The sequence below is a fragment of the Natrix helvetica genome, assembly GCF_964273705.1.
Source record: "Natrix helvetica genome assembly, chromosome: 3".
NCBI lineage: Eukaryota > Metazoa > Chordata > Lepidosauria > Squamata > Natricidae > Natrix > Natrix helvetica.
The window spans coordinates 63,029,687-63,052,779 of NC_138549.1; the positions used below are offsets into that span (position 1 = coordinate 63,029,687).

Here is a 23,093-nt window from a genome sequence, read left to right on the forward strand (position 1 = left end):
CCAAGGTGGATGCCGAACTTGACAAGCTTATAGCGCAGGGCGTGTTGGAGCCAGTCGACTCTACCAGATGGGAGACCCCAATTGTGGTCCCCGTCAAAGCTGACGGCTCCATACGCTTCTGCGCTGATTTCAAGTCGACTATCAACCTTGCCCTCCAGGCGAACCCCTATCCAGTCCCTGTGGTGCAGCACCTGCTCCATTCCTTAGGGCAGGGCTGCATCTTTGCCAAACTAGACATGGAGCAGGCCTACCAGCAGCTCCCGGTGGATGATGATGCGGTGGCTGCTCAGACCATCGTCACCCACCGTGGGGCTTTCCAACTGTCGCCGCCTTCAATTTGGCATCTCCGTTGCCCCAGGGATCTTCCAGAGTCTCATGGAGTGTTTGCTCCATGGGCTCCCTGGCGTGGTTCCATATTTCGATGACGTCCTGATCGCCGCTAGCAGCCGGCTCATCGAAATATTGCAGAAGGTCCTTTACCGTTTCAGGGGCGCGGGTTTAAAACTTAAGCGCAGCAAATGCTCATTTGCTGTGCCTAGGGTGGACTTCCTGGGCTTCACCATTGACACCCAGGGCATCCACCCTACCCCGTCTAAAGTAGCAGCCATCCGGAACGCCCCCACGCCTGCCTCCAAAGTGGAGCTGCAGGTGTTCCTCGGCTTGCTTAATTTTTATGCGCCTTTCCTACCGCATAAGGTGTCACTGGCCGAGCCGCTGCATCAGTTGCTCGACCGATCCGCGGCTTGGCGCTGGGGCAGTCGCGAAGCGCATGCGTTCGCGGCTGTCAAAGACATGCTGACGTCAGAGGCATTCCTCGTCCAGTATAGCGACAGGCTGCCTCTGACTCTAGCTTGTGACGCTTCCCCCGTGGGTTTGGGGGCGGTCCTGAGCCATGTCCTGCCCAATGGCTCGGAGGCCCCCATCGCTTTTTACTCCCGGACACTCTCTCCTGCCGAAAGGAATTACAGCCAGATTGACAAGGAGGCTCTGGCTGCAGTGTCCGGAATTAAAAAAATCCACGATTACCTGTATGGTCGGCATTTTACGCTGTTCACCGACCACAAGCCACTCCTTGGGCTTCTGGCCGGAGACTGCCGACCCCATCCTCTCCCCTCGGATGACCCGCTTGACGGAGTTCTTGGCTGCCTACAGCTACTCCCTCCAGTACTTTCCGGGGAAGCACCTTGGACACGCTGATGCCCTCAGCCGCTGTCCCCTTCCCGTCACTGACCCGCAGACAGTGCCTTGCCTGTTTGTCTTGGCCATTGCTGATCTTGCCCTTCTACTCTCCTCGAGGGAAGTGGCTGCCCTTTCCAGGGCTGACCCCCTCCTTTCCCAGGTGATGACGTGGGTCCTGCGGGGGTGGCCTGAAGGGCCGGTGTCCGAGGACCTCCGACCCTTCAAGGCCCGGCAGTTGGAGCTGTCACTCCACAGTGGGTGCCTCCTGTGGGGTGACAGGGTGGTCATTCCACCCAGCCTTCGCCACCAGGTGCTGTCTCGCCTCCACGAGGGTCACCCAGGCATAGCATGGATGAAAGCGCTGGCTCGCAGCTATGTCTGGTGGCCTCGCTTGGATGACGAGATCGCATCCTGGGTGGCCAGGTGCTCCCCCTGCCAACTTTCCCAGCCGGCGCCACCGGCGGCCGCGCCCAGGGAATGGGAACTGCCCCGTGGACCGTGGTCACGCCTGCACCTTGATTTCACGGGTCCCTTCTGAGGCCAGATGTTCCTGGTCATGGTGGACGCATACTCACGCTGGGTGGAACTCATTCTCATGACTTCCACTACAGCTGAGTCCACTGTCAGAGCGTTGACACGTCTGTTCGCCACCCACGGCTTGCCAGACGTCGTCGTGTCTGACAATGGGCCGCAGTTCGCGTCCACCTCTTTCCAGGGGTTTCTGGCCTCCCAGGGCATCCGCCATGCCCCCGTCGCCCCTTATCGTCCTGCCAGCAATGGCCAGGCGGAACGATCTGTCTGCTCGGCCAAAGAGGCCCTCGGCCGGATGGACAGTGGCGATTGGCCTGCAAGGGTGGCTGCTTACCTACTGGTACAGCACTCCACCCCTTGCCCCCACTCAGGAAAGTCTCCAGCCAAGATGCTGATGGGCCGGCGCCTGCGGACCACCTTGGATAGTCTGCACCCGCTCTATTCCAAGGAACAGCCTGGCAACCTGGGGCCCCCTCCCCGCAGTTTCTTGGTAGGGGATCTGGTCTGGGCAAGGGCTTTTACGGGGGATCAGAGGTGGGTGCCTGCCTCCATCACCTCCGTAACTGGTCCCTGTTCCTACAGGGTCCACCTTCCAGACGGTTCAGAGTGGCGGCACCATGTGGACCAACTAAGGCGCCGCCTGCTACCGGAGGTCCACGACGACCCGGCGAGGTCGACCACCAGTGTTTCGCAACCGGCCTCCGTCTGGACACCGCAATTTTCTCTGCCGCCATGGCCGTTGGTCAACCCCCAAATGCCCCGGGTGCCCGCCTACCCAGACGCCGCCTGCCGGCCACCACCTTCTCTGGAGCCCTGCCCCATTAGGCAACTCCTCCCGGGTTCCACCTTCCCGTGGCCTTCCCTGATCCAGGCCAGTCCTACCCAGGAACCTAGTTGCAGTTTCCAAACTCAAACCCGTCTTCGACCGCGCCCCCTCAGCCCAGCTTATCTATTACACAGGCTCCTTTGCTGGAGGTAGGCCCTGAAGATGGCGCCTGGAGCTCCACTCCCTTGCGGGAGGAGCTACCGAGGACACCTCCTCCTCCGCCGATGACTTACCCTGTTCTGCGGCGTTCTGGGCGGGTCCGCCGCCGCCCAGCATATTTACGTGATTACGCATGCGCAACGTTCACGCATGCGTCCTCGCTGGGGGGGAAGAAGTGTTGTATTCCTCGACTTACGACCGGGGATTCCCTGCCTGTCAGCCGGCAACAGCCAAGCCGTGTCTGATTGGCTAAGACGCGGCTTGGCTGAAGAGCGGGCTGTTTCTCGCTCCCCATTGGTTTCCCTGCTTGACAGCTCCGTATAAATAGCTGTCAAGCAGGGGAACGGCGCTTCTCTCCTGTATTGCTTGTTGCAAGCCTGTTATTATTAAATGGTTTAAATTCACCTCACGGTGTCAGTCTCTTCTTCCTCGCCAATTTAACACGCACCTTCCCCCCCCCCAAAAAAGAGGGTGAAAATCTGGGTGCGTCTTATACACTGAATACAGCATTCTTGGTCTAACGACCCCCCCTTCACCAAAATGGCCGTGCATAGCCTTTAGGAGGCTTTCAGAGTGCTCCTGGGGGCTGGGGAGGGCAGAAATGAGCAAAAAATGGGCCACAGGAGCACTCCACAAGCCTCCCAAAACCTGTGCATGCCCCCTTTTTTTTTTTCAAAAAACAGCCCTTTTTTGCAAAAAAAAAACGGGTCATTTTTTGCTCGTTTTCGTCCCCCCCAACCCTTAAGAGCAGCCTCCAAGCCTCCCAAAGCTCTGCATGCTCTCCCTTCCCCCCCAAAATGAGGCATGCATAATGCAAAACCTTTTTTTTTAAATTTACCTCTTCAAAATCATGATGCTTATAGCCTGAAAAATACGGTATATATTCCCAAACTTTTTAAGATTTTAGTAACCAGAGGCAATGCTGGAATAGTTAATCTTTTTAATAGTGAGCTGCCTATAGTATGAGCTGCCTACAGTATGTAAAAACATTTTATTTTGTGTCTTTGGTCTTATAATTTTGATGTTCTTCGATTTTAATGAGTAGATGAACTTATTTTTATCAGAATTTTTATTAGTGTTTGCTGTTGAAAGATTTTGATAGAATGTTGTTCTTCTTTAGTCCGGTACCAAAAGACAGAGAGAAATTTTACTTCAAACTAAAGCAAGGCCTTGAAAAGAAGGTTGTCATCACTATACAGCAGATTTCCAACAAAGAATTGGCCATTGAAAGGTAATAATAGCTACCATCCATCATTAATCGTGCTTTGTAATGTTTATAATCTCAATTATTTCCAAAATAGTATTTCCACAAAAATACTATTTAAAAACTGGAGGATGAGTGAATTTTGCACCAGTGTTTTATCATTTCTGTTGCTGAATTGTTAATGATCCCAAGTGAAAATGCTTGCTGTGTATACTCACATATAAGCATATACTCACATGGATTAGCCCAACCTTTGAATTTTTAATAGAGATACTGTGAAGAATGTGCTACTCCCCAATAAGCTGACTCATAGGTTTTCATAGGTTTTAATTTCACAATTAGATTATCAGCAGATGGCAGATTTTTCAAAGTATTTTAGTTAAAAATTCAAGGCTCTGCTTAGACCAGGGGTGCCCAAACTTGAGAACTTTAAGACTTGTGGACTTCAACTCCCGGAATTCCCCAGCCAGCCATGCTGGCTGGGGAATTCTGGGAGTTGAAGTCCACAAGTCTTAAAGTTCCCAAGTTTGGACACCCCTGGCTTAGACAGAAAAATATATAGGTAAAAGCTGAGGGGAAAAAACTATTGTATATACTTTATGGATCAACTGGACACATTTTTTGGGATATATTTTGACACTAAAAATTCTTAGCTTATCTGCCACTATATCTTTAGTGCTGTAAATCATATACAGGTAGTCCTTGACTTACAACCATTTGTTTAATGACCATTTGAAGTTATAACAGCATTGAAAAAAGTGACTTATGACTGGTTTTCACATTTACACTCTTGCAGCATCCTCATGTGGCCGTGTGATCACAATGCAGCCGGTTGGCAACTGGCATGTATTTGTATCCAAGTGTCATAGGATCACCATTTGTAACCTTCCCAGACAGCTTCTGAAAAGCATAGTCAATGGAGAAAATCATATTCACTTAATGACCGCTAAACAATTATAGCGATTCATTTAACAACTGCGGCAAAAAAAAAGTCATACAATGGGGCAAAACTCGACAACTGCCTTGCTAAGCAATGGAAATTTTGAACACAATTTTGGTCGTAAGTCAAGGAGAACCTGGAGTCTGAATTGTATGAGAAATTGTTCACCTGTATGAACCTGCCTAACCTTGTTTGGCCCACACCAGGAAAGTTCAGTTCATAGGCCAACAGGAACAGAACATTTAGCCAAGGATCCCAAATGTGTGCAATTTTTTGGCACCATCCCTTCAATATTTCTTCTTGAATATGTTCTGAAGAGTTTTTTATATTCTTTTTCTTGAAAAATTTAATAATAAGCATTTGTTCTATTTGCTGCTCCATTCTATGGAATCAAGCCACTGATTCCAAGCTGTCTTGTATAACTTTCGATTTAAAAGACATTGTAATTTTTTTTTCTATAAATGAATTTAGGGGCTCCCAAGGCAGGCATAAAAAATCATGGATTTTATCAACAGATTCTCTCTCCTCTACATATTATTAGATTTTGTTTTCCAGCTTCTTGATAATACAGCACTAATCATTGCATCATTTAAACTGTATTGAATACAGAACTTAAAATGTAGTTTGTGTAAGATTTTATCAGTTTTGAAGGTGTCTTGGAATTCCTGTATTGATTCTTATTTCTTATTAAGTGTAACACTATTATTGAATGTTTAGTGTTTGGGTAGTAATAATGTCTCTTACATTGGTTCTTTTACAAATGTTTGGTTAAACAATTTAGGTTAATATAGTTCCTGGTAATCACGATTGCTGAAATAGGCATAAGCTGTTTGGTTCACATACAAAGGCAAGCTATCAACTATGATTTAAAAATCATAAACTATCATTCACAAATTATAATGGTTAAATTCACATGTTAGGCTAAACCAAGATTAAACAAATCACATGAAAGCTTAATGTGGAGCACCAAACTAGCATTTCTCTTCAACAAGCTGTTTTAATAGCTTTGTCCACCAACTTCTGTTGTCTGCCCTTAATATTTGCTATTAATTTATTCATTGTATTTTAAAGTGTTTGAATGCTTTTTAAAAAAAATCATAAAGCTATCTTGAAATGTTTTGGTGTTGATAAGGTTGAAAGAAATACATTTTAGTATACAGCTTATTTATGAATTTTTATAGTAGCCAATAGCCAATATTGAGTTCTCAAAATATGATCCAACATTTCATCCAACATTTATTAGAACATTTTTGTATTCTATAAAGAACTATTAAAGATATATTTTTGACTTTAAGAATGTTCCTTCTGTTGTGGATAATTGTTCTAATGCAGATTATATCCTGGTTAAATTAATATACCCGAGATCTATGACTTAATTTTTCACTGTTCTCTTTTTCGTAAAGATGGGTGTGTAGTGTGATCCTGAGTGTGTTAGATTCTAGCAATGCTGAAGATATCTAAGGCTTTCTCATGTTTTAAATTGTTTAGAGCTCTTCCTAAAGCTGCCATTTTAAGCGAGTAAGGTGCCTTTTTTTCCTCCAAGATGGAATCTTAAAATGGAAAAAGTTTGAATTTGCTTTCCTGTAAAATAAAATAAAATTTGAACAAAATTGTTTTATTATTAAGCAAATAAAAAGCTATCTGAAAATTGTGGATCCTAATTCATGTCTACTAAAAAAAACATTTTAAAAGCAACAAAAATGTTGCTTTTAAAAAGTCTCCTCTAGATGGCAGACTTTCCATAATATTTGAAATCAATGTTTAGTTTCATATTAGTTCTTACTGCTGTTCTCTTTAAGTTTTTCAAGAATGCTGCACTCAGAAAACCTGTTTGATAGATGATTATCATAGTTGTTTATGCATAAATCTGGACTATTAATGTATTTTTTAAGGTCAGGTTTGTACTCAGACTCAAGTTTGTATAAAAATTAATATTCAGTGATAGTTATAAATTATAAATTGGTTAATTTTTCCTTATTTTTTCCCTATTTCTGGGAAGAAAGTTTTGTACAAACACAATCTGCAAAAAAACATAGAGATAAATTTTTGTGGCTCCTTTGTTAGGAAACTATTCTTTTAACTTTTGTTTTGTTTCATTTCATGTGTCCAGATCAAGAAAACGGCATGAAAGAACAACACTTAAAACAATAAACATAAATCAAAGCAGGAAATTTAAAATATATTATTATCTGGAGTAGTTGCCAGAGAATTTAATGTCAGCTAAACCTCTCTTGATAATTAGTAATTATCTACCACCATTGGGAAGGCCCCATTGCTGGCCACTGCATTATGAACCAGATCTACTGTGGGGTCACAAGCTGGAATTTCCCAGCTGAGCTTAATTAATATAGACATTAACCACATTCATGTTGTGATAGTAACCATATTGATCCATCAAACAACAGTAAAAACCCCATAATTTGGGATACTGGTAGACTGAGTGCATTCATCAGCAATTGCTGCTGGGTTCATCTAACATTCAGATCCAAAGTTAAGATGGCTGCCCCCAAGCTTTAAAAACAGAAAGACATAAGCCGATCTGATTCTCAGTTATAACAAGGTACAAAGGCTCCTTTATTTATTAGAGGTCAGGAAAGAAAGAAAACTGAATAGACATGGAAGGAAACTAATGACAAGGGCGTGATGATGTCATCATGTAAATGCTGCATCTTGTCTTAGATGTTGTGATATTAATTCACATTGCCTATCTATAACATCAGAGAGTAACTCTCAATGTTGTGTTTAAAGACAGTAATCTAAGGAAAACTGTGAAATATTATCTAGTAGTTTGAAGGGATTAACCCTCTGAAAATACAGTCCTTCGGGTAGTTTACACCAGTGGTTCCCAACCTTTTGGGCAGCAGGGACAGTTCCATGGAGAAAGGTTTTTCTGGGGAATAGAGGGGCCGTGGTTTTGAGTGCTGCCTCCATCCTGTGGATGGGGCTTCACTTATTTGATCGGAGCAGTTGCTGGCATGCTGCGGACCTGTGCCAGTCCACAGACCGAGGATTGGGGACTCCTGGTTTACACTATTCTTCATCTGTATACACAGCCTGTATTGGAAGACCAGTTATGGAATATTCCAGACCAAATGCAGAGCAAGAATAGCTGTTAGTGACCTGTCAGAAAATAAAATCCAAGGGAGAAGGAGCCAATGTCGTGACAAGACGACGTGCGATCTCAATGCTCTGTGATCGCCGTCGATACTTTTGCCCCTGGGTGGTCCAAACGGACCTAAACTGTCCCGCAGAGACTGTGAACAGGAAGAATATGTCTTGCTGATCTCAGGGACATCGCAAAGTCCCTGATCAATCCAAGAGAAGTTCTTCAAGCCGGCGACAAAAAATCCAACCATTAGGCTGATGAAGTCGGGGCAGCTCAAAAATGGAAGGATACGGAAAGAGAAAGTGTTTCCAGCTGGTGAGGAATTTTTACCGTTTTAAAAGAGACTGCCTATAAAAAACTTAAAACTAATTTAAATTGGAGAACAGAAGAAATAGGCGGCGGAATTAAATTTGGAATGGTTTTGGGCAGTGGGTTATCTTACTTTTTAAATGTTATCTTCATGGATGGAATTTATGCAAGCCTTTTAAAATGAATGGATTAAGTTTTCTTCTATTTTTTTTCTTTTATTATTCTTTGTAATCTATGGACTAAAATTCTCCTCTTTCATTACTGTGGGTATTCTTCTCATTCAAGAATCACACTTTTTTAAAAACTTGAAATACAAAAAAGAAACAAAAAGAAACAAAGAAAATTGCAACAATAATACTGCTACTCGGAGGCTGAAGGTTTGTGTATTGGAAACGAATCACACTTTCTCACTGATTATCCTGGCTTGGCACTCCAAGGTCTCACTGCTTGTTTATAGAGAGTGATAAGAAGAAAAGCATACAGATGTCTTTAACCAGAGAAAGGTGAAAATAAAACATTATTGTGAATCTATGCTTAATCTTGTTAAAACATTCCAAGCTAGAGCAGCAGTGTTTGTTAGCTGGAGATAATGGCACAATTTCAACAACAGAAAGAAATTTTAAGTCTGCAAAAGATATTCTCAGAAATACAGAAATTATCAAGCACATATGAGAGGATAGAGAAGAAGTTGGAAGCCTTAGAGTATCTAACAGTAAAATATGATGAAGAAGTTGGAGATGTTTATCAAATGGAAAAAGTGGTGATATTTATGGTGATTGGCTTGTTTCTGGACATGGAAAGAGTGGAATACTGAAAGAGGAATTAAGTGGAGGGGAACTCTACCCCAGATTGCAAGACACAGAAGAAGAAAAAACAAAAGAATTTATGATTTTAAAGAGAGAAATTTTATTAGCAACATCATTGATAACACTACTGACAATTAAAGATAAGCTGATTAAGGAAACAGAAGAAGGGCATCGAAATTACATGAGAGATTTTATAAGCAAGAAGTTGCTAAGAGGAGTCCATACAAAGTTGATTAAGGAGATGATTAGAGGACTGACACCACAAATGGCAGAAGACATGAGACTGTTTTGCTACTGGAAAGATACAGGTTGATAGATGGAAATGTATAATTTAAAACTAGTTAAACTTAGTGAAATTTAGTGACAATAGATATAGTTAAATAAATAATTGATAATAATGATGTATACAATGTGTAGTGTTATGATAAGTAATAATTTGCATATGAATATTGAATGGTACCCATGAAAGGAAGATTAGAAATTCTTTTGGATTATATATAAAGGTTAATAAAAAAGAACTAAGTTAGATGCAGTTAAGTCTTGATTATTAGGGGGAAAATGTTATGATGCAGGATATAGTTAAATAAAGGAGGGATAATGATAACGTATATACAGGTATGGGTACAACATAAGGAAACTGGATGTAAATTGTAAACAGTGATTTGGAAAGGAGGATTAGAAAACTTTGTTATTAAATATTATGGATGTTTAGCTAGAATAGGATATAAGGCTTCAGTGTTATTGGAGAATTTTAGAAATAGTAAATGAAATGCCAGTATGTGGTTATGTATTAAATCTTGGTATATTTTATGATGAAGGACGTTTAAACAATTGTTGTCAAATGAAAATGGAGGTATGATGATGGTAACATGTATAAATATCTGAGTTAAAATACTTGAGTTAATATGAATTATGCTTGATGATTGTGGAAGAGATGCACGAAAGCCTTTTTGTAACCAACTGATACACTTTCTACAGTATGTAAAGAAGGATGTGTTGTGTTTGTTTTGAAAATTTAAAATAAAAAAATGTTAAAAAAAGAAAAGAAAATCCAAAATCAATATTTGCAGAAATAGGCAACCCCTCAGTACCCTAATTATGGTTTTCCCATTGCCCAAAGATTGTAGTATTATTATTTCTACCAAATTAAAATTAAAATTTAAGGGAAATGACAGTTACAGTTTGTCTTTAGATTCCACTGCAAAATGAAGTTTGCATTTGCAGTTGTTGTTAGATAAGTAAGTGGTGGAACTATGCAGCACTTTGGATTTAATATGGATGAATCCAATACAGATTAATTGTTATTTAATTTTGGTTTATTGAATATTGTAATGTTTGTACTTTGTATTTATAAACTGCCCAGAGTTGCTGTTGATAAAATGGCATATAAATTAAATAAATATATAATGAAAAATATAATTGCAGGGCAAATTAAGCAACTTTGTTGGTTTTCAGAACCATGTAGCTACAATGGAAATCTCCTCACAGCAGTTCCATAATCCTAGTACTAGACACAGGTGCTTTAATAAGCTGCAACCAAGGACCGTATTTCCCTTTCTCCTTGTTTTGGAGCACCTCTTTTTAGTAAAATCTGAGGCAGTATACAGCCCCAGTGCATTGTTTTGATTTCATTTTTGTCTTTCCATTGTAATCAAAGATACTTAATAGAGGTGGTCTGACTGATTGTGCTTGGATTTTTTTCCTAATTGTTACATTTCTCTTTTGCTAAAGAAACTCTTACTCTCCTTCAGAGTATAATTTCAGTAATGTTCTGCTGCATTCTGAATCTTAGAAGGGCCCTTGGAAGCATTGTAGAGTTTTTTTCCTAGCTTTGTATTTAACTAGCATTTAACTGGCTTAAATCTTCATTGTCTATTCTACTTGTCTGCAAACCAAAATGGAACCTCAGAGTAAATTTGACTTCTGAATTTGATTACTTTTCTTTCCAACAAGATTAACTACTAGATAAAGCCAGTCAGATTAGTTATTCCACTTTTTCCTACCCATGGTATTGTCAGTGTCAAACAGACAACTGATTAGGTTTCACTGTTCCAAACAGTTTTGTGTACTCTTCAGAGTACAGTCACTAAAGTGACTGTCTTGATAGGACCTGGATTAGACTGGTTTTCCCTATTTAAATTGAAAATTATACTCTGTGTTATCAGTATACAATTCAGTGTTTTAAACTTGACTTTTTCTTGTGTTCACTAATCCTGATTGCAGGTGCTTTGGAATGCTGCTAAGTCCAGGTCGAAATGTCAAAAACAGTGACATGCACTTACTGGATATGGTAATAATTCTCTAGTGTAACTGGCAAAACCTTATGTAATAACATTTTTTTTGAATTTAATGACACTCAAAAAAATATCCATTGTTTTCATCCCAAATATAGCCTTCTGGAATCAGAATTGGAAATACTTTTATTTCTTTTTTCATGAAGGCAGAAAATGGTTATGCTTCTAGAATATTAATTATTATTAATCAACAACTCCAACACCTCAGCATCTAAAACTAGGCACACACATACCCAAGTTCCTCCAGGTTCATCACGACAGACCTTAAATGCAAACTACTCAATGCAAGAAGCCTCGCAAACAAAATGCTGGAATTTCTTCTTCTACTAAATACGGCTCAATTTGACCCTATATTTGTCTGAGAAATATGGTTAAATAAATCCTTTGCAGACTATTACCATTACAAGTGACTACCATGTCCACCGGTCTGACCGTGAAATTTGAAGAGGGGGTGGTGTTGCTATCTTGTACAAAAAGTCCCTAGATCTGAAAAATATTCAAGTAACACAAGAGCTTGTTCTCCCTGAGACCATTATCTGTGATCTATCACTAAATACCACAATTTGCTTCCTATTATGTTACAGAGCCCCTGATTATGATCTTGATCATGCAAGCAAGCTAACTACATTACTAACATGGGCAGCCTCATGCCAACATCCCATTATCTTTCTTGGTGACCTCAATTTACCACTTATTAATTGGATTTTAAATGAGTGCACAACTGAAACAATTCATACGACCCTGTATAATGCCTTCACTACTTTAGGACTAGTTATCAATTGGTAACTGTCAACACTAGATTCAACAACTGCCTCGATCTAATCTTCTGAAACAGTTTAAACATAATTTATAACCTTCATATCAAAGAACCTTTTTCCAACAGCATGATTGACTTTTGTCTAAATTTACATCCATACAAAGAATCTCATAATAGGACTCCTAAATATAACTTCAAAAAAGCAAACTACGATCTCATAGCTGCTGACCTCTCATCCCTAGATTGACAAATCTTATTCAATGACTGCAACACTGCAGAACACTATATAACACTTTTCTATTTGAAGTTCAAAGAGTCATTAATCTATATGTACCTTTAGTAACACCCAAAGCCAAAAAGAACAAATTACCCATATCAATAAGGAAATTCCAATTTTTAAAAAAATCCCTTTGGCGGGAAAATAAAATTGGCTATGTAGCTAACTTTAAAAGCTGATACCAAACCTTATGCCAGCAAATAAAAACAGAATGTACCACTGTAAACAGGAAGAAGAGCTGTTACACACAAAATCCAATCAAGCCTTCTTTAATTTCGTAAACACCAAACTTAAGGACTCAAAAACCATCCCACCTCTAAAAGGGCAAAATGGTGAATATTGAAGATTGTAATATTCTTCAGTAGTAGTTGCATAGTTGCCCTCATTAATTGCTAATTGCTGGATTCTGTATTTGTTTATTTATCAAATGTATATAGCCACCCATCTCCCCCAAAGGGGGATGCTAGGCAGTATACAACAATAAATAAAACAATAAGCTAATCTAAAAAGCCACAGTAATAACTAACATAAAAACAATAATACTAACTCTGGGTGAAGGGAAGATAAAAATGGGTCTCTTAGCAATAAAACCATCAAAGCTCAGATTCCCTCGGACCCCCGGCCTATCGGCATAACCAGGTCCTGATTCAAAAAATCTAAAGGGATGGGCCAATCTAATTTCAGGGGGAAGGATGTTCCATAAGGCAGGAACCACAGCAGACACCCACCTGAGAGCTACCAGATGTAGGTCCCTAGCTGATCTTACTTGCATCATCCCTGCTTTGAGAGATCTAAATGGAGTGGGCTAGCCCAGGAGAGGTGGTTCCTTAGAAAAGCCTTTAAAAGGTTTTTAATGGTGATTTTCAAGTAGCTCTCATCACCTTATCAAATTTATGTAGATTAGCTAGGTCAATCCTAGTTAAAATGATGTCAACCTGAAAGCAGAAGAACCAAATTCAACTCTTCCTTCTATAGAGAAAACCAATAATGGTACAAAATGAGGTGAAGCTGTAGGTGTCCTAAATAATTTCCAATATACCAAATCCAGCAGGCTTCCAAAAAAATAATGATTTTATTAACCCATTGGTCAAAATGTATTTGTCCAAAATACTTGGATATGTATTTCACATGAATATTGAGAATATGGAAATTTGGCAAGGAAAATGCTTTGTAAAAGACCAATTGAAGCAGATATGACTATTTATATGTACGTGGGTATAATCCAATCTATAATATAAAGATATGGAGTATTTTTGATGTAACATGTAAGATGTGAGATCTAATAATGTCCACATAAATTTGCAGTTTTTAGCTAAATGTGCTTTGGCTCTGTGGTTTTACATTTCTATACTCACATAAGCTGTTATTAAAACAAATGGCAAATTAAAAGCAACTTATGTGAACTACACTATCTCTACTATTTTTCAGTTGTTAATCAAGACTAAAGATTGTATTTGCTTTAAGGTTTATTATGGTTTTTAGTTGTACAGATACAATATTGAAAACTGCTAAGTAATTTTGGAAAAATCCTGTTTTTGTTCTTAGGAGTCTATGGGGAAAAGTTCAGATGGTAAAGCTTATATAATAACTGGCCTTTGGAATCCTAATATACCTATCTTTTTAGTCTTAAATGAAGAAACTCCTAAGGGTAAGTATGCATTTAAAATGCTATTATGTGATTACATTATTGGAAAGGGATTAAATATATTGTTAGCCTTCTGTTTTAATAACATTCTTCATGCACTGCAATATGCATTTATTTCTAACGCAATAGATATTGCATTAAAAAAGCCAGATCTGATGCATAAATAGAAGTGGGACTTTGGAGAGAAAAAGGAAGAGTAGGTGAGAGAGCAATGTTATGAAATATCAATATGGAGTTATACAAGAGAAGAATCTCAGTAGAGTAGAAATCAACCGTTCCCAAGCATATGAGTATACTTTATTGTTATTGCCATTTAATGTGAAATTTAATTTTCTTTGTGTGTTACAGATAAGCGTGTATACATGACTGTGGCAGTAGATATGGTAGTCACAGAAGTGGTAGAGCCAGTTCGTTTTCTGTTAGAGACACTTGTGCGAGTGTATCCAGCCAATGAACGCTTCTGGTACTTCAGCAGGAAAACTTACACAAAAACATTCTATATGAAATTAAAACAGGTAATTTTTAATAAAAAGAGAAGAAATAATTTAATGAGTTGGAAAAGTATTTCGTTGTCTGTATATACTTTGCAAAATGCTATGTAAATTAAATGTTGGGGGTTAAAGTTTATAGGTAAATAGAACCAGGCCGTCGATGGTGCATAAGAAAAATAAATAGGGAGAAATGCCTTTTCAGTTGGACAATTTGGCAGGTTTCTTTGAGAGCTGTGAATTGGAGAATTGATTGCCAGTATAATTTATCCACTAATGGCTTCTCCATTGAATTTGCTTATTGGAAGCTGGCTATGAAAGTTGCAAATGGCAATCATGTGACATGGGACACGGCAACCATCGTAAATACACAAGAGTTGTGAAGTGCCCAAACTGTGCCGGGGGGACACTGCTGCAGACACAACTTTGAATACTGGTTGTGAGTGCCACCCACTTACCACCATCAAAATTTTGAACGATCGCTGAATGAGTGATTGGTAAGCAAGGACTAACTGTAACATCATTGAGTTACCCCTCATGTATGGATTTTAGGCAAATTCTTAAAGAATGTGACAGACCAACTCCATATGTTTTTTGGGGAAGCAAATTATTTATATCTTTGATGATTAATATACTGATAACTTTCCAAGTCTATATTGTAGTAAGTTATATATGGGGGTCTAGTTTTGAAGAAGACCAAGCCACTTTCTTCCAGTTGCAGCAGCCCACATTTTAAACAATACAGACAGAGAGATCATATTATAATTACAATTATGTAACATGCTATGATGACACATTGACTAAAACAATACTGTTTTTAGTTTTCTGATATAATGTCTAGTTCATGGGACTCAATCTCAAATTACCATGAGTATCATAATATGCCAACATAAAATTTTCCAGTAAATAAAAAATGAAGCACATCATGGTATGCCACAAAATATTTTTTCAGATAACCTCCCTTATGCCACCAGTTTAATCATTCCTACCATCCAAAGCACCAACAACTGGCTCCCTATCCGGAGAGAAACCAAACCCAGCATTGTCTACAAATACCCAATAGTTCATCCCAACCTCAACACAAACTTGTAAGAGAACTAAGAGAAACTTATCCATGTTCATATGCAGTCCAAACATAGGCAGCATCCCCATGAAAGCAACATGTGTCATGGGAAATCCTCCTTAGGAAAGAAACTTGCAACAATCAGTAATCCTTTTGCTTTCAAATGGTGACAAACTCAAGCTTCACACACTCTGCTTGCACTTCTGCAATAGTGATAAGTTTTAGAACGAAGAGTGATAGCATCAAAAGAACCTATAGGAACAGCGCTCAGTTCAGGGAACATGGGTTCTAACCACTTCAGTGGTTAGAGTGCAGTACTGCAGGCTACTTCAGCTGACTGCTAGCTGCAGTTCGGCAGTTCAAATCTCACTGGCACAAGGTTGACTCAGCCTTCCATCCTTCTGAGGTGAGTAACGTGAGGATCCAGATTGTTGGGGGCAAGATGCTGACTCTGTAAACCACTTAGAGAGGCCTTAAAAGCATTATGAAGTGGTATATAAGTCTAAGTACTATTGTTATTTGATTGCACTCCCACACCTGCAGAGTCAGAAACACACACCATGGAATGTCAGCATTCCCCATGTCCTCCCCCCATGACACCTCCCCCCAATAAATTGCATTGTACTCCATGAGACTTGAATATCTTTGAATAATGGCAGCCAGATAAATTTCAATTTTTTATGACTCCAGCATACATCGTTGCGATGTTATTTGTTTGTTACTCATTTATCATTTGTATTTGTTTATTGTCCTTGTTACAGTAAGAGAGAGCTAAGTTGCGAACAGGTTAATGAATGCATGTTTGAAAGTTTTGTTAAAATTTGTTTTTCAGTATTCTGCTTCCAGTCTGTAAGAGAAAGGAAGAATGCTACATAGGTCATGGACATTCTCCCCCATTCTTCTGGGCAACTTTCTTAGTCCCATGTTGCATGCCTTCTTAATTAACATAACTTAAATTTACAAACTCAGTTTTCTATTCATCAAAGCTGACCATTTGAAAAGGAATTACAGTGAGATTCCTGAGGCACTAATTTCTATACTCATTTTTTGTGTGTGTTTCTTTTTTACCTTATGGAATACATCACATTGTATATGAAGACTTTTCATTTTAGCATTTTGTATATGAACTGGGAGAGTGATTGTTTGGAAAGCAATAGGGTTGAGAATTTTTGTTCATAAGAATAGCTGCAATAAATCTTTGGTAGGTTACTCTGCTGCTTTAGGAGTGACATGATTTGTTTGCTTTGAAAGGTTCAAGAGAGCCAGTTTCATCAAATCCCCCTTTTTAACTGGTGAAGCTATACTCTAGCAAATTATATTCCTGAAAGGAAATTCTGTTTCTTGTGTCAAGAGTAAGTGCAGCATACTGTTCTTTTTATTAATGCAGTTATTTATAGCTTTTTTGATGCCACCTTGATACTTTACCATATCTGAAAAATAGCTCCTTTTATCAGATTCTGAAAGAGTTTCAAGGACTGAATGATCCTTTTAAAACTTACGCATCTGAGAACATTTCAGCCTTTTTATTTCTAGACTGACTGATAGCATTTATAGGCTGTATTCTTATGAAAATAAATGCTAAACTATAGAATCTTAGTTTGAAAGTTTGTGTATATTTTAATAGGAAATTTTGGGTCTTTAACAATTCTCATTCAGGAGAGTTGCTAGCTTTATTTAATATTTTTAATGATTTAATTCAGTGTCTTAAGAAAATAGTCTAAAAGCTGTCAGAATTTTGTTATGCTAAACAAAACAAATGGTGAAGGTAAATTAATTTTCAAAATTATTTTTCCATCTACATCCTATCTTTTTATTCAGACATTCATACTCTTAAAACAGACATCGGAGAAGAACAATATCTTCATAATATCTTTCTGGAATTTATAGCTGGTTAGGAAAGTGGTTTGAGCTATTTTTGCCTTATCTGATTGAATGTTCCTGGAAGGGAACATAGGTAGTCATTGGCTTTCAACAGTTCATTTAGTGACCATTCAAAGTTACAATGGCACTGAAAAAAGTGACGAATGACTGTTTATTACACTTCCATTGCAGCATTCCCCATAGTCATGCAATCTGAATTCAGGTGCTTCACAACTGGTTCATATTTATGACGGTTGCAGTGTCTCAGGGTCATGTGATCATCTTTTGCGACCTTCTGACAAGCAAAGTCAATGGGGAGCCTGTTAGGTGAATGATTCACTTGACAAGTGTGGCAAGAAAGGTTGTAAAATTGGGCAAAATTCACTTAACAAATACGTTGCTTAGGAACAGAAATTTTGAGCTCAATTGTGGTCATAAATTAAGAACTAGCTGTAGTTAGAGAATGGATGTGAATAAACCAAGGCTTAGTCCTAATAGGCATTATAGGTAACTTGTGGACCAGCAGGAGCCGGTGGAGCGGCCACCAGACTCCGACAGCGAGGGTCCCTATGAGTCGGCTCTGGAGGATGTGGAGGACCCTGGGCAGGGTTCTGACTCCGAGCAGGGATTGGAGAGTCTGGTCGGCCACCAGGAGGTGCCTGAGGCATGGAACAGCGGTGAAAGCCAAAGGAAGGGGGTTCCTGATGTCATGCCTTGGAGCAGTGGGGAGGAGTCACGGAACAGTGAGTCAGACATCAGCAGTGAGTTATTAGATGCTCGTTACCGACGCACTAACAGGCATAAGGAGCAAGTGCGCAGTTACAGGAGGTAATTGCTCTCAGCTGCTGATAATTAGACTCCTCCAGACTATAAAAGGACTGATTGTGCACACGCCCTTTGCAGAAGTCAGCGCAGGAACTATTGTGGAAGTACAGTCTTGTGAGCGGTGCAGGCTGGATAGCTGCTATTGCGTGTCAGTGCCGGAGGGTTCTGAAGGTCGAGTTTGTGTTGGATTGCTGCCAAGGATATGTCTGTCTGTGCAATAAACCTCGTGAAGTGTCTTTGGCCTGGAGTGTGTCTGATTGCGGGGGAAGAGGGGGGTCAGAACAGGTAACTACTGTAATTAAAATAAATTAAGTCCAGTTTATTTTTTTGCCTTGGTCTGTTGCATACCCTTCTTTTGGTTTACTTTCTTCCATTTAGCATGAGAGAAAAATATGTGAAACTTCTTTTCAATTCAGAATTCAATATATTCTGTTACAGGTATAACAATTTCAACATTTGGTAATTGGATGCAACATCTTATACCCAGGGTTTTTCAAACAGTAATTTTAGCATTGAAAAAAAAAGATTGATGGAAATCACATTCTGTTTAAGCCTATTAGTTTTCCAGCAAGACAGGTCCAACCAATGAGGGTTCAAAATGCTTTTGCCTCAAAGAGCAATTTTCATAAGTGGAAGTAAAATGAATGGCATAGTGATCTGGGATTATGGCAATAAAAAATAGACATGTTTATAAGACTAGAGAAAGCAAACTGCATCACAGTTGTAATTTAACAGTTTGGAATACCCTCTCTACATGGGGCTTCCCTTGAAATGCACCCGGAGGCTACAGTTGGTCCAGAATGCGGCCGCGCGGGTAATTATGGGGAGTTCCAGGTACTCCCATGTGACACCTTTCCTGCGCGAGCTGCACTGGCTTCCTGTGGTCTATCGGGTGCGTTTCAAGGTTTTGATAACGATCTTTAAAGCGCTCCATGGCTCAGGACCTAGTTACTTACGGGATCGTATCCTGCCCCATACATCCCTGCGACCAATTCGCTCGCACAGAGAGGGACTCCTCCAGGTGCTGTCCACCAGATAGTGCCGAGGGGCGGCGCCTAGGAGTAGAGCCTTCTCTGTGGCGGACCCAGCCCTGTGGAATGACCTCCCTCCGGATGTTAGGACTACCTCTGACCTCCGCTCCTTCCGTGTAAAGCTCAAGACCCACCTATTTCAAGTAGCTGGCCTGGCTCAACTATAGTCTGAACATATCGCTCCTGACGGGTTTTTTATTTTTGTAATTTTATCTAATTTATTTAGGGGATTTTAATATTGTAATTTTAATTGTTTCCATCCATTTGTCCACCTTCTCTTTGTATACGTCTTTGTATACGTCTTTGTATATGTCTTTGTATACGTCTTTGTATACGTCTATATTATATGTATGTTTGTCCATACTTGTATTTTTATGTTTTTATTGTACGCCGCCCCGAGTCCTTCGGGAGAGGGTGCGGCTAAGAAATTATTATTATTATTATTATTATTATTATTATTATTATTATTATTATTATTATTATTATTATTATTATTATTATTATTATTATTATTATTATTCTGTTAAACACCCATCTGTGCTCATGTGTCCTCTATTAAATACCCCTAAATCATGTGTAGGACATGCTATATGGAGCTATATAATCTCCTTTAAATGAATAACTGAATTGTGGAATTCTATTTAAGGAAGATTCACCTAGAACAGGGGTGTCAAACTCAGGCGACACGTTGTAAGAACGTGACATATTGTGACTTTTCCCTCTTCGCTAAATTGGGGGTGGGCGTGGCCGACGTGTGATGCATCCGGCACCACCCCTGATCTAGCATCTTTTTTGTTACCTTTTAGGCATCAGGTTATCTGATACATTTTTGGAGGTAACTTGATATATATATTTATTTTGAGTGAGCCATCATTATACTTTGTAATATTGCATTGAATGGCTGCCTCAGGTAGCCTTACTATTAGGGTGCAGAGCCTGCCTCGTGCAGTGTATTTTGAGTATGTTGAACAGACAGTGAATCTTTTGTTATATAGATTTTCTGCTTAATTAATATAGCTGACTTTGGATATTTTGCATGGGTGCTTTCTCTTCTCAGTTTCAGGCAACTGTAAATGTTTCAAATAAAAAAAATAAATTGTTTGTTAAGTGGGCTGCATTATACCTTATTCAGTTTGTTCTATTTAATTTCTACTTTGAGTGGTTACTCTTTCTTTTTGTATTTTTAGCATATCAAACTTTAAATTAGCTACAGTGTTAGCAAGCAACAGTAATGGCTTAATGAAGTCAAGCCAATAGAATTTGTTTTACCCTTTAGTTTTTTCATTCTTGTACAGGAAAAAAATAAACCATCATTTTAGTATTTAGAGTTGCTTAGGTTAAATTATGTGGTTTTTTTTCATTTGTATTTAGTGTGAAGGGAAAGGCAGTATAAATGCTGGAGATGCAATCTACGAAGTCTTGAATCTACATTGCAATTCTGAAAGAGAGGAAGAAGCAGTTAGTCCATTAAGCTTTGCTGATCACATTTCTTTGCAAGAGGATGATGCTGAAGAGGGTGAGAATGAACTTATATACTTTGGTTCCATAATAATGGGATAAGATTATTACAGTTGTGGATGTTTTAAAATCATGAACTGATCACGACATGGATGGTGAAGTCTCCCAGTCTAGCATCTGGAGGGTCTACACCCATTTGGGAGTGAGGTCAAGCTTCTTGAGTAAAGATGCTGCTGAGCAGCAGAATGCCAGCATACCTAGCTTATTCCTAACTCCCAGCTTCAAATAAAGGATATATTGTGACATTGATCAATATTGTTGCTCCTGATCTCTCTTGCAGGAAGTGATAGTGAACTCTCAAGTGGTACTGGTGATGTATCCAAAGATTGCCCAGAGAAGATACTATATTCTTGGGGAGAATTGTTGGGACGATGGTAAGTGTTAATGAGGGAATTTTTAAAACTAACTTTTAAGAACCTTTCAGAACTGCAGAGCAGGGAAAAAATTAATAAGCTTTCTTTTAGAAGTATTTAACTCAAATATGCAGATTCTCAGTCCTAGCGTTGAAAGCTGTTTGTGGAACGCCTCCTATTTTCACCAAACTGCAATTTTAAAAGTCAAAATGGAAAATTATCATATCAATAGAGGGTAATATTATTATTTAATTACTTAATGAAATAGTATGTAATTCTAACAGGGACCTGATGGCTCATTGGGTAAGACACTGAGCATGTCGATCAGAAAGGTCGGCAGTTCGACGGTTCAAATCCCTAGCACTGGGTAACAGAGTAACGGAATGAGATCCTGTTACTTGGCCCAGCTTCTGCCTACCTAGCAGTTCAAAAGCACGTAAAAAAATGCAAGTAGAAAAAATAGGAACCACCTTTGATGGGAAGGTAACAGCGTTCCGTGCACCTTTGGCATTTAGTCATGCCGGCCACATGATCACGGAAACTTCTTCGGACAGGGCTGGCTCTTTGGCTTTGAAACGGAGATGAGTACCACCCCTAGACTCGGGAATGACTAGCACATATGTGCGAAGGAAACCTTTCCCTTTACTATATAATTCTAATGAAATATAAATTAAATTACTTTGTTCTAGCCTTGCCTATTTGGGGGAGTATAATTTAGTTTTGTGTTATATTTAAGGCATCATGCTATAAACTGGGATATCTGCCTTAGGCATGAAACAAACTGGGTGATCTTGGGCCAATCATTCTCTCTCAACCGCAGGAAGGAGAAAATGGCAAATCACAAAAATTTTGACGAGAAAACTGCAGGGAGTGAGAAATGGACACGACTTAATGGAAGAAAAAAATATCTAAAAAGATTTATGCAATTGTCTGGAGTGCATGCTTTTAAATTTTTTTGTGTATTTTTAGTAGGCTAGATATCATTGAAAAGGAAAACATTTGCTATTGATATAGTGGGAGCAGTCACTGGTCAAATCACTTTGTGTTAGTCACAGAGTTGCCTGCAACCAGTCTTCCCTTCAGTGAGTCTTCTTCAGGTGTCTAATGGACCCTGTTGAGTTTCAGAGAAAACTTTTACTTTCCCTGCAGTTCTTAGATACAATTCAACCAAGTCCTTGTCACATAGAATGAAGGGACAATCATGGCTTTGAATTGGATCACAGGTACAATTGGAGAACTTGCTTGTTTTCTGAGAAATTCGAGGAGATGAAACCACAGAAAAGATGTTTAAAATGGTGCTGGAGAAAGCAAATGTTGAATCTAATTGTGCATGGATAAGATCCTTTCTTAGGGTGACCTTGTGGAAATAAAAGCAGCAAAATGTAATCGCTTTCCCACTGTCATGGTGTCCACAGATAATTGTCCCATAATCTTGCTTAGGGTAACTCCAATCTTCAATTTTTAGGCTTGCAGCTCCAGAAGGACCTGGAGGAAATGGATCCCTTGGGTTTCAGGATGGGATGGGATGGGTTTCAGTATTGAGATGGTATGGATTATACTTAAATGTGACCCTAGCAAGGTCAAAATGATGATAAATCATCCATCCTAGTCCTCCATATTTTTTAGCAGTCTCAATATCACATATAGAAATATAAGAAACAGAGAAAAGAATTGAACTGGAAAAAAATTCTTTTTATTTTATCTAGGCATAATAATCTGGAAATGCGACCAAAAGGTCTATCTTCATTGGTGAAAAGGGGTGTACCAGAAGCTTTGAGAGCTGAAGTATGGCAGTTACTAGCAGGATGTCATGATAATCAAGCAATGTTGGATAAATATAGAATTCTTATAACAAAGGTCAGTGTCTTATTTTCTTGAATACATTATGGCTATATATTTTTAAGCGGTGATTTTGCTTTTCA

The 23,093-nt window shown here is 39.4% G+C and overlaps 1 protein-coding gene across 4 annotated transcripts in view; it reads left to right on the forward strand.

The window, feature by feature from the left end:
- RABGAP1L (RAB GTPase activating protein 1 like) overlaps positions 1 to 23,093 on the forward strand; it is a 204,148-nt gene that overhangs the window by 31,421 nt on the left and 149,634 nt on the right. For all 4 annotated transcript variants that reach the window (XR_014174998.1, XM_081948451.1, XM_081948449.1 and 1 more), the window contains exons 6-12: positions 3,816 to 3,926; positions 11,284 to 11,350; positions 13,934 to 14,036; positions 14,382 to 14,548; positions 20,672 to 20,816; positions 21,099 to 21,192; positions 22,878 to 23,028. Coding sequence is in view for 3 of the 4 variants with exons in the window: in XM_081948451.1 (XP_081804577.1) it covers positions 3,816 to 3,926; positions 11,284 to 11,350; positions 13,934 to 14,036; positions 14,382 to 14,548; positions 20,672 to 20,816; positions 21,099 to 21,192; positions 22,878 to 23,028 (838 nt within the window). In the remaining variant the exon portion in view is untranslated. The remainder of the gene's footprint in view (positions 1 to 3,815; positions 3,927 to 11,283; positions 11,351 to 13,933; positions 14,037 to 14,381; positions 14,549 to 20,671; positions 20,817 to 21,098; positions 21,193 to 22,877; positions 23,029 to 23,093) is intronic.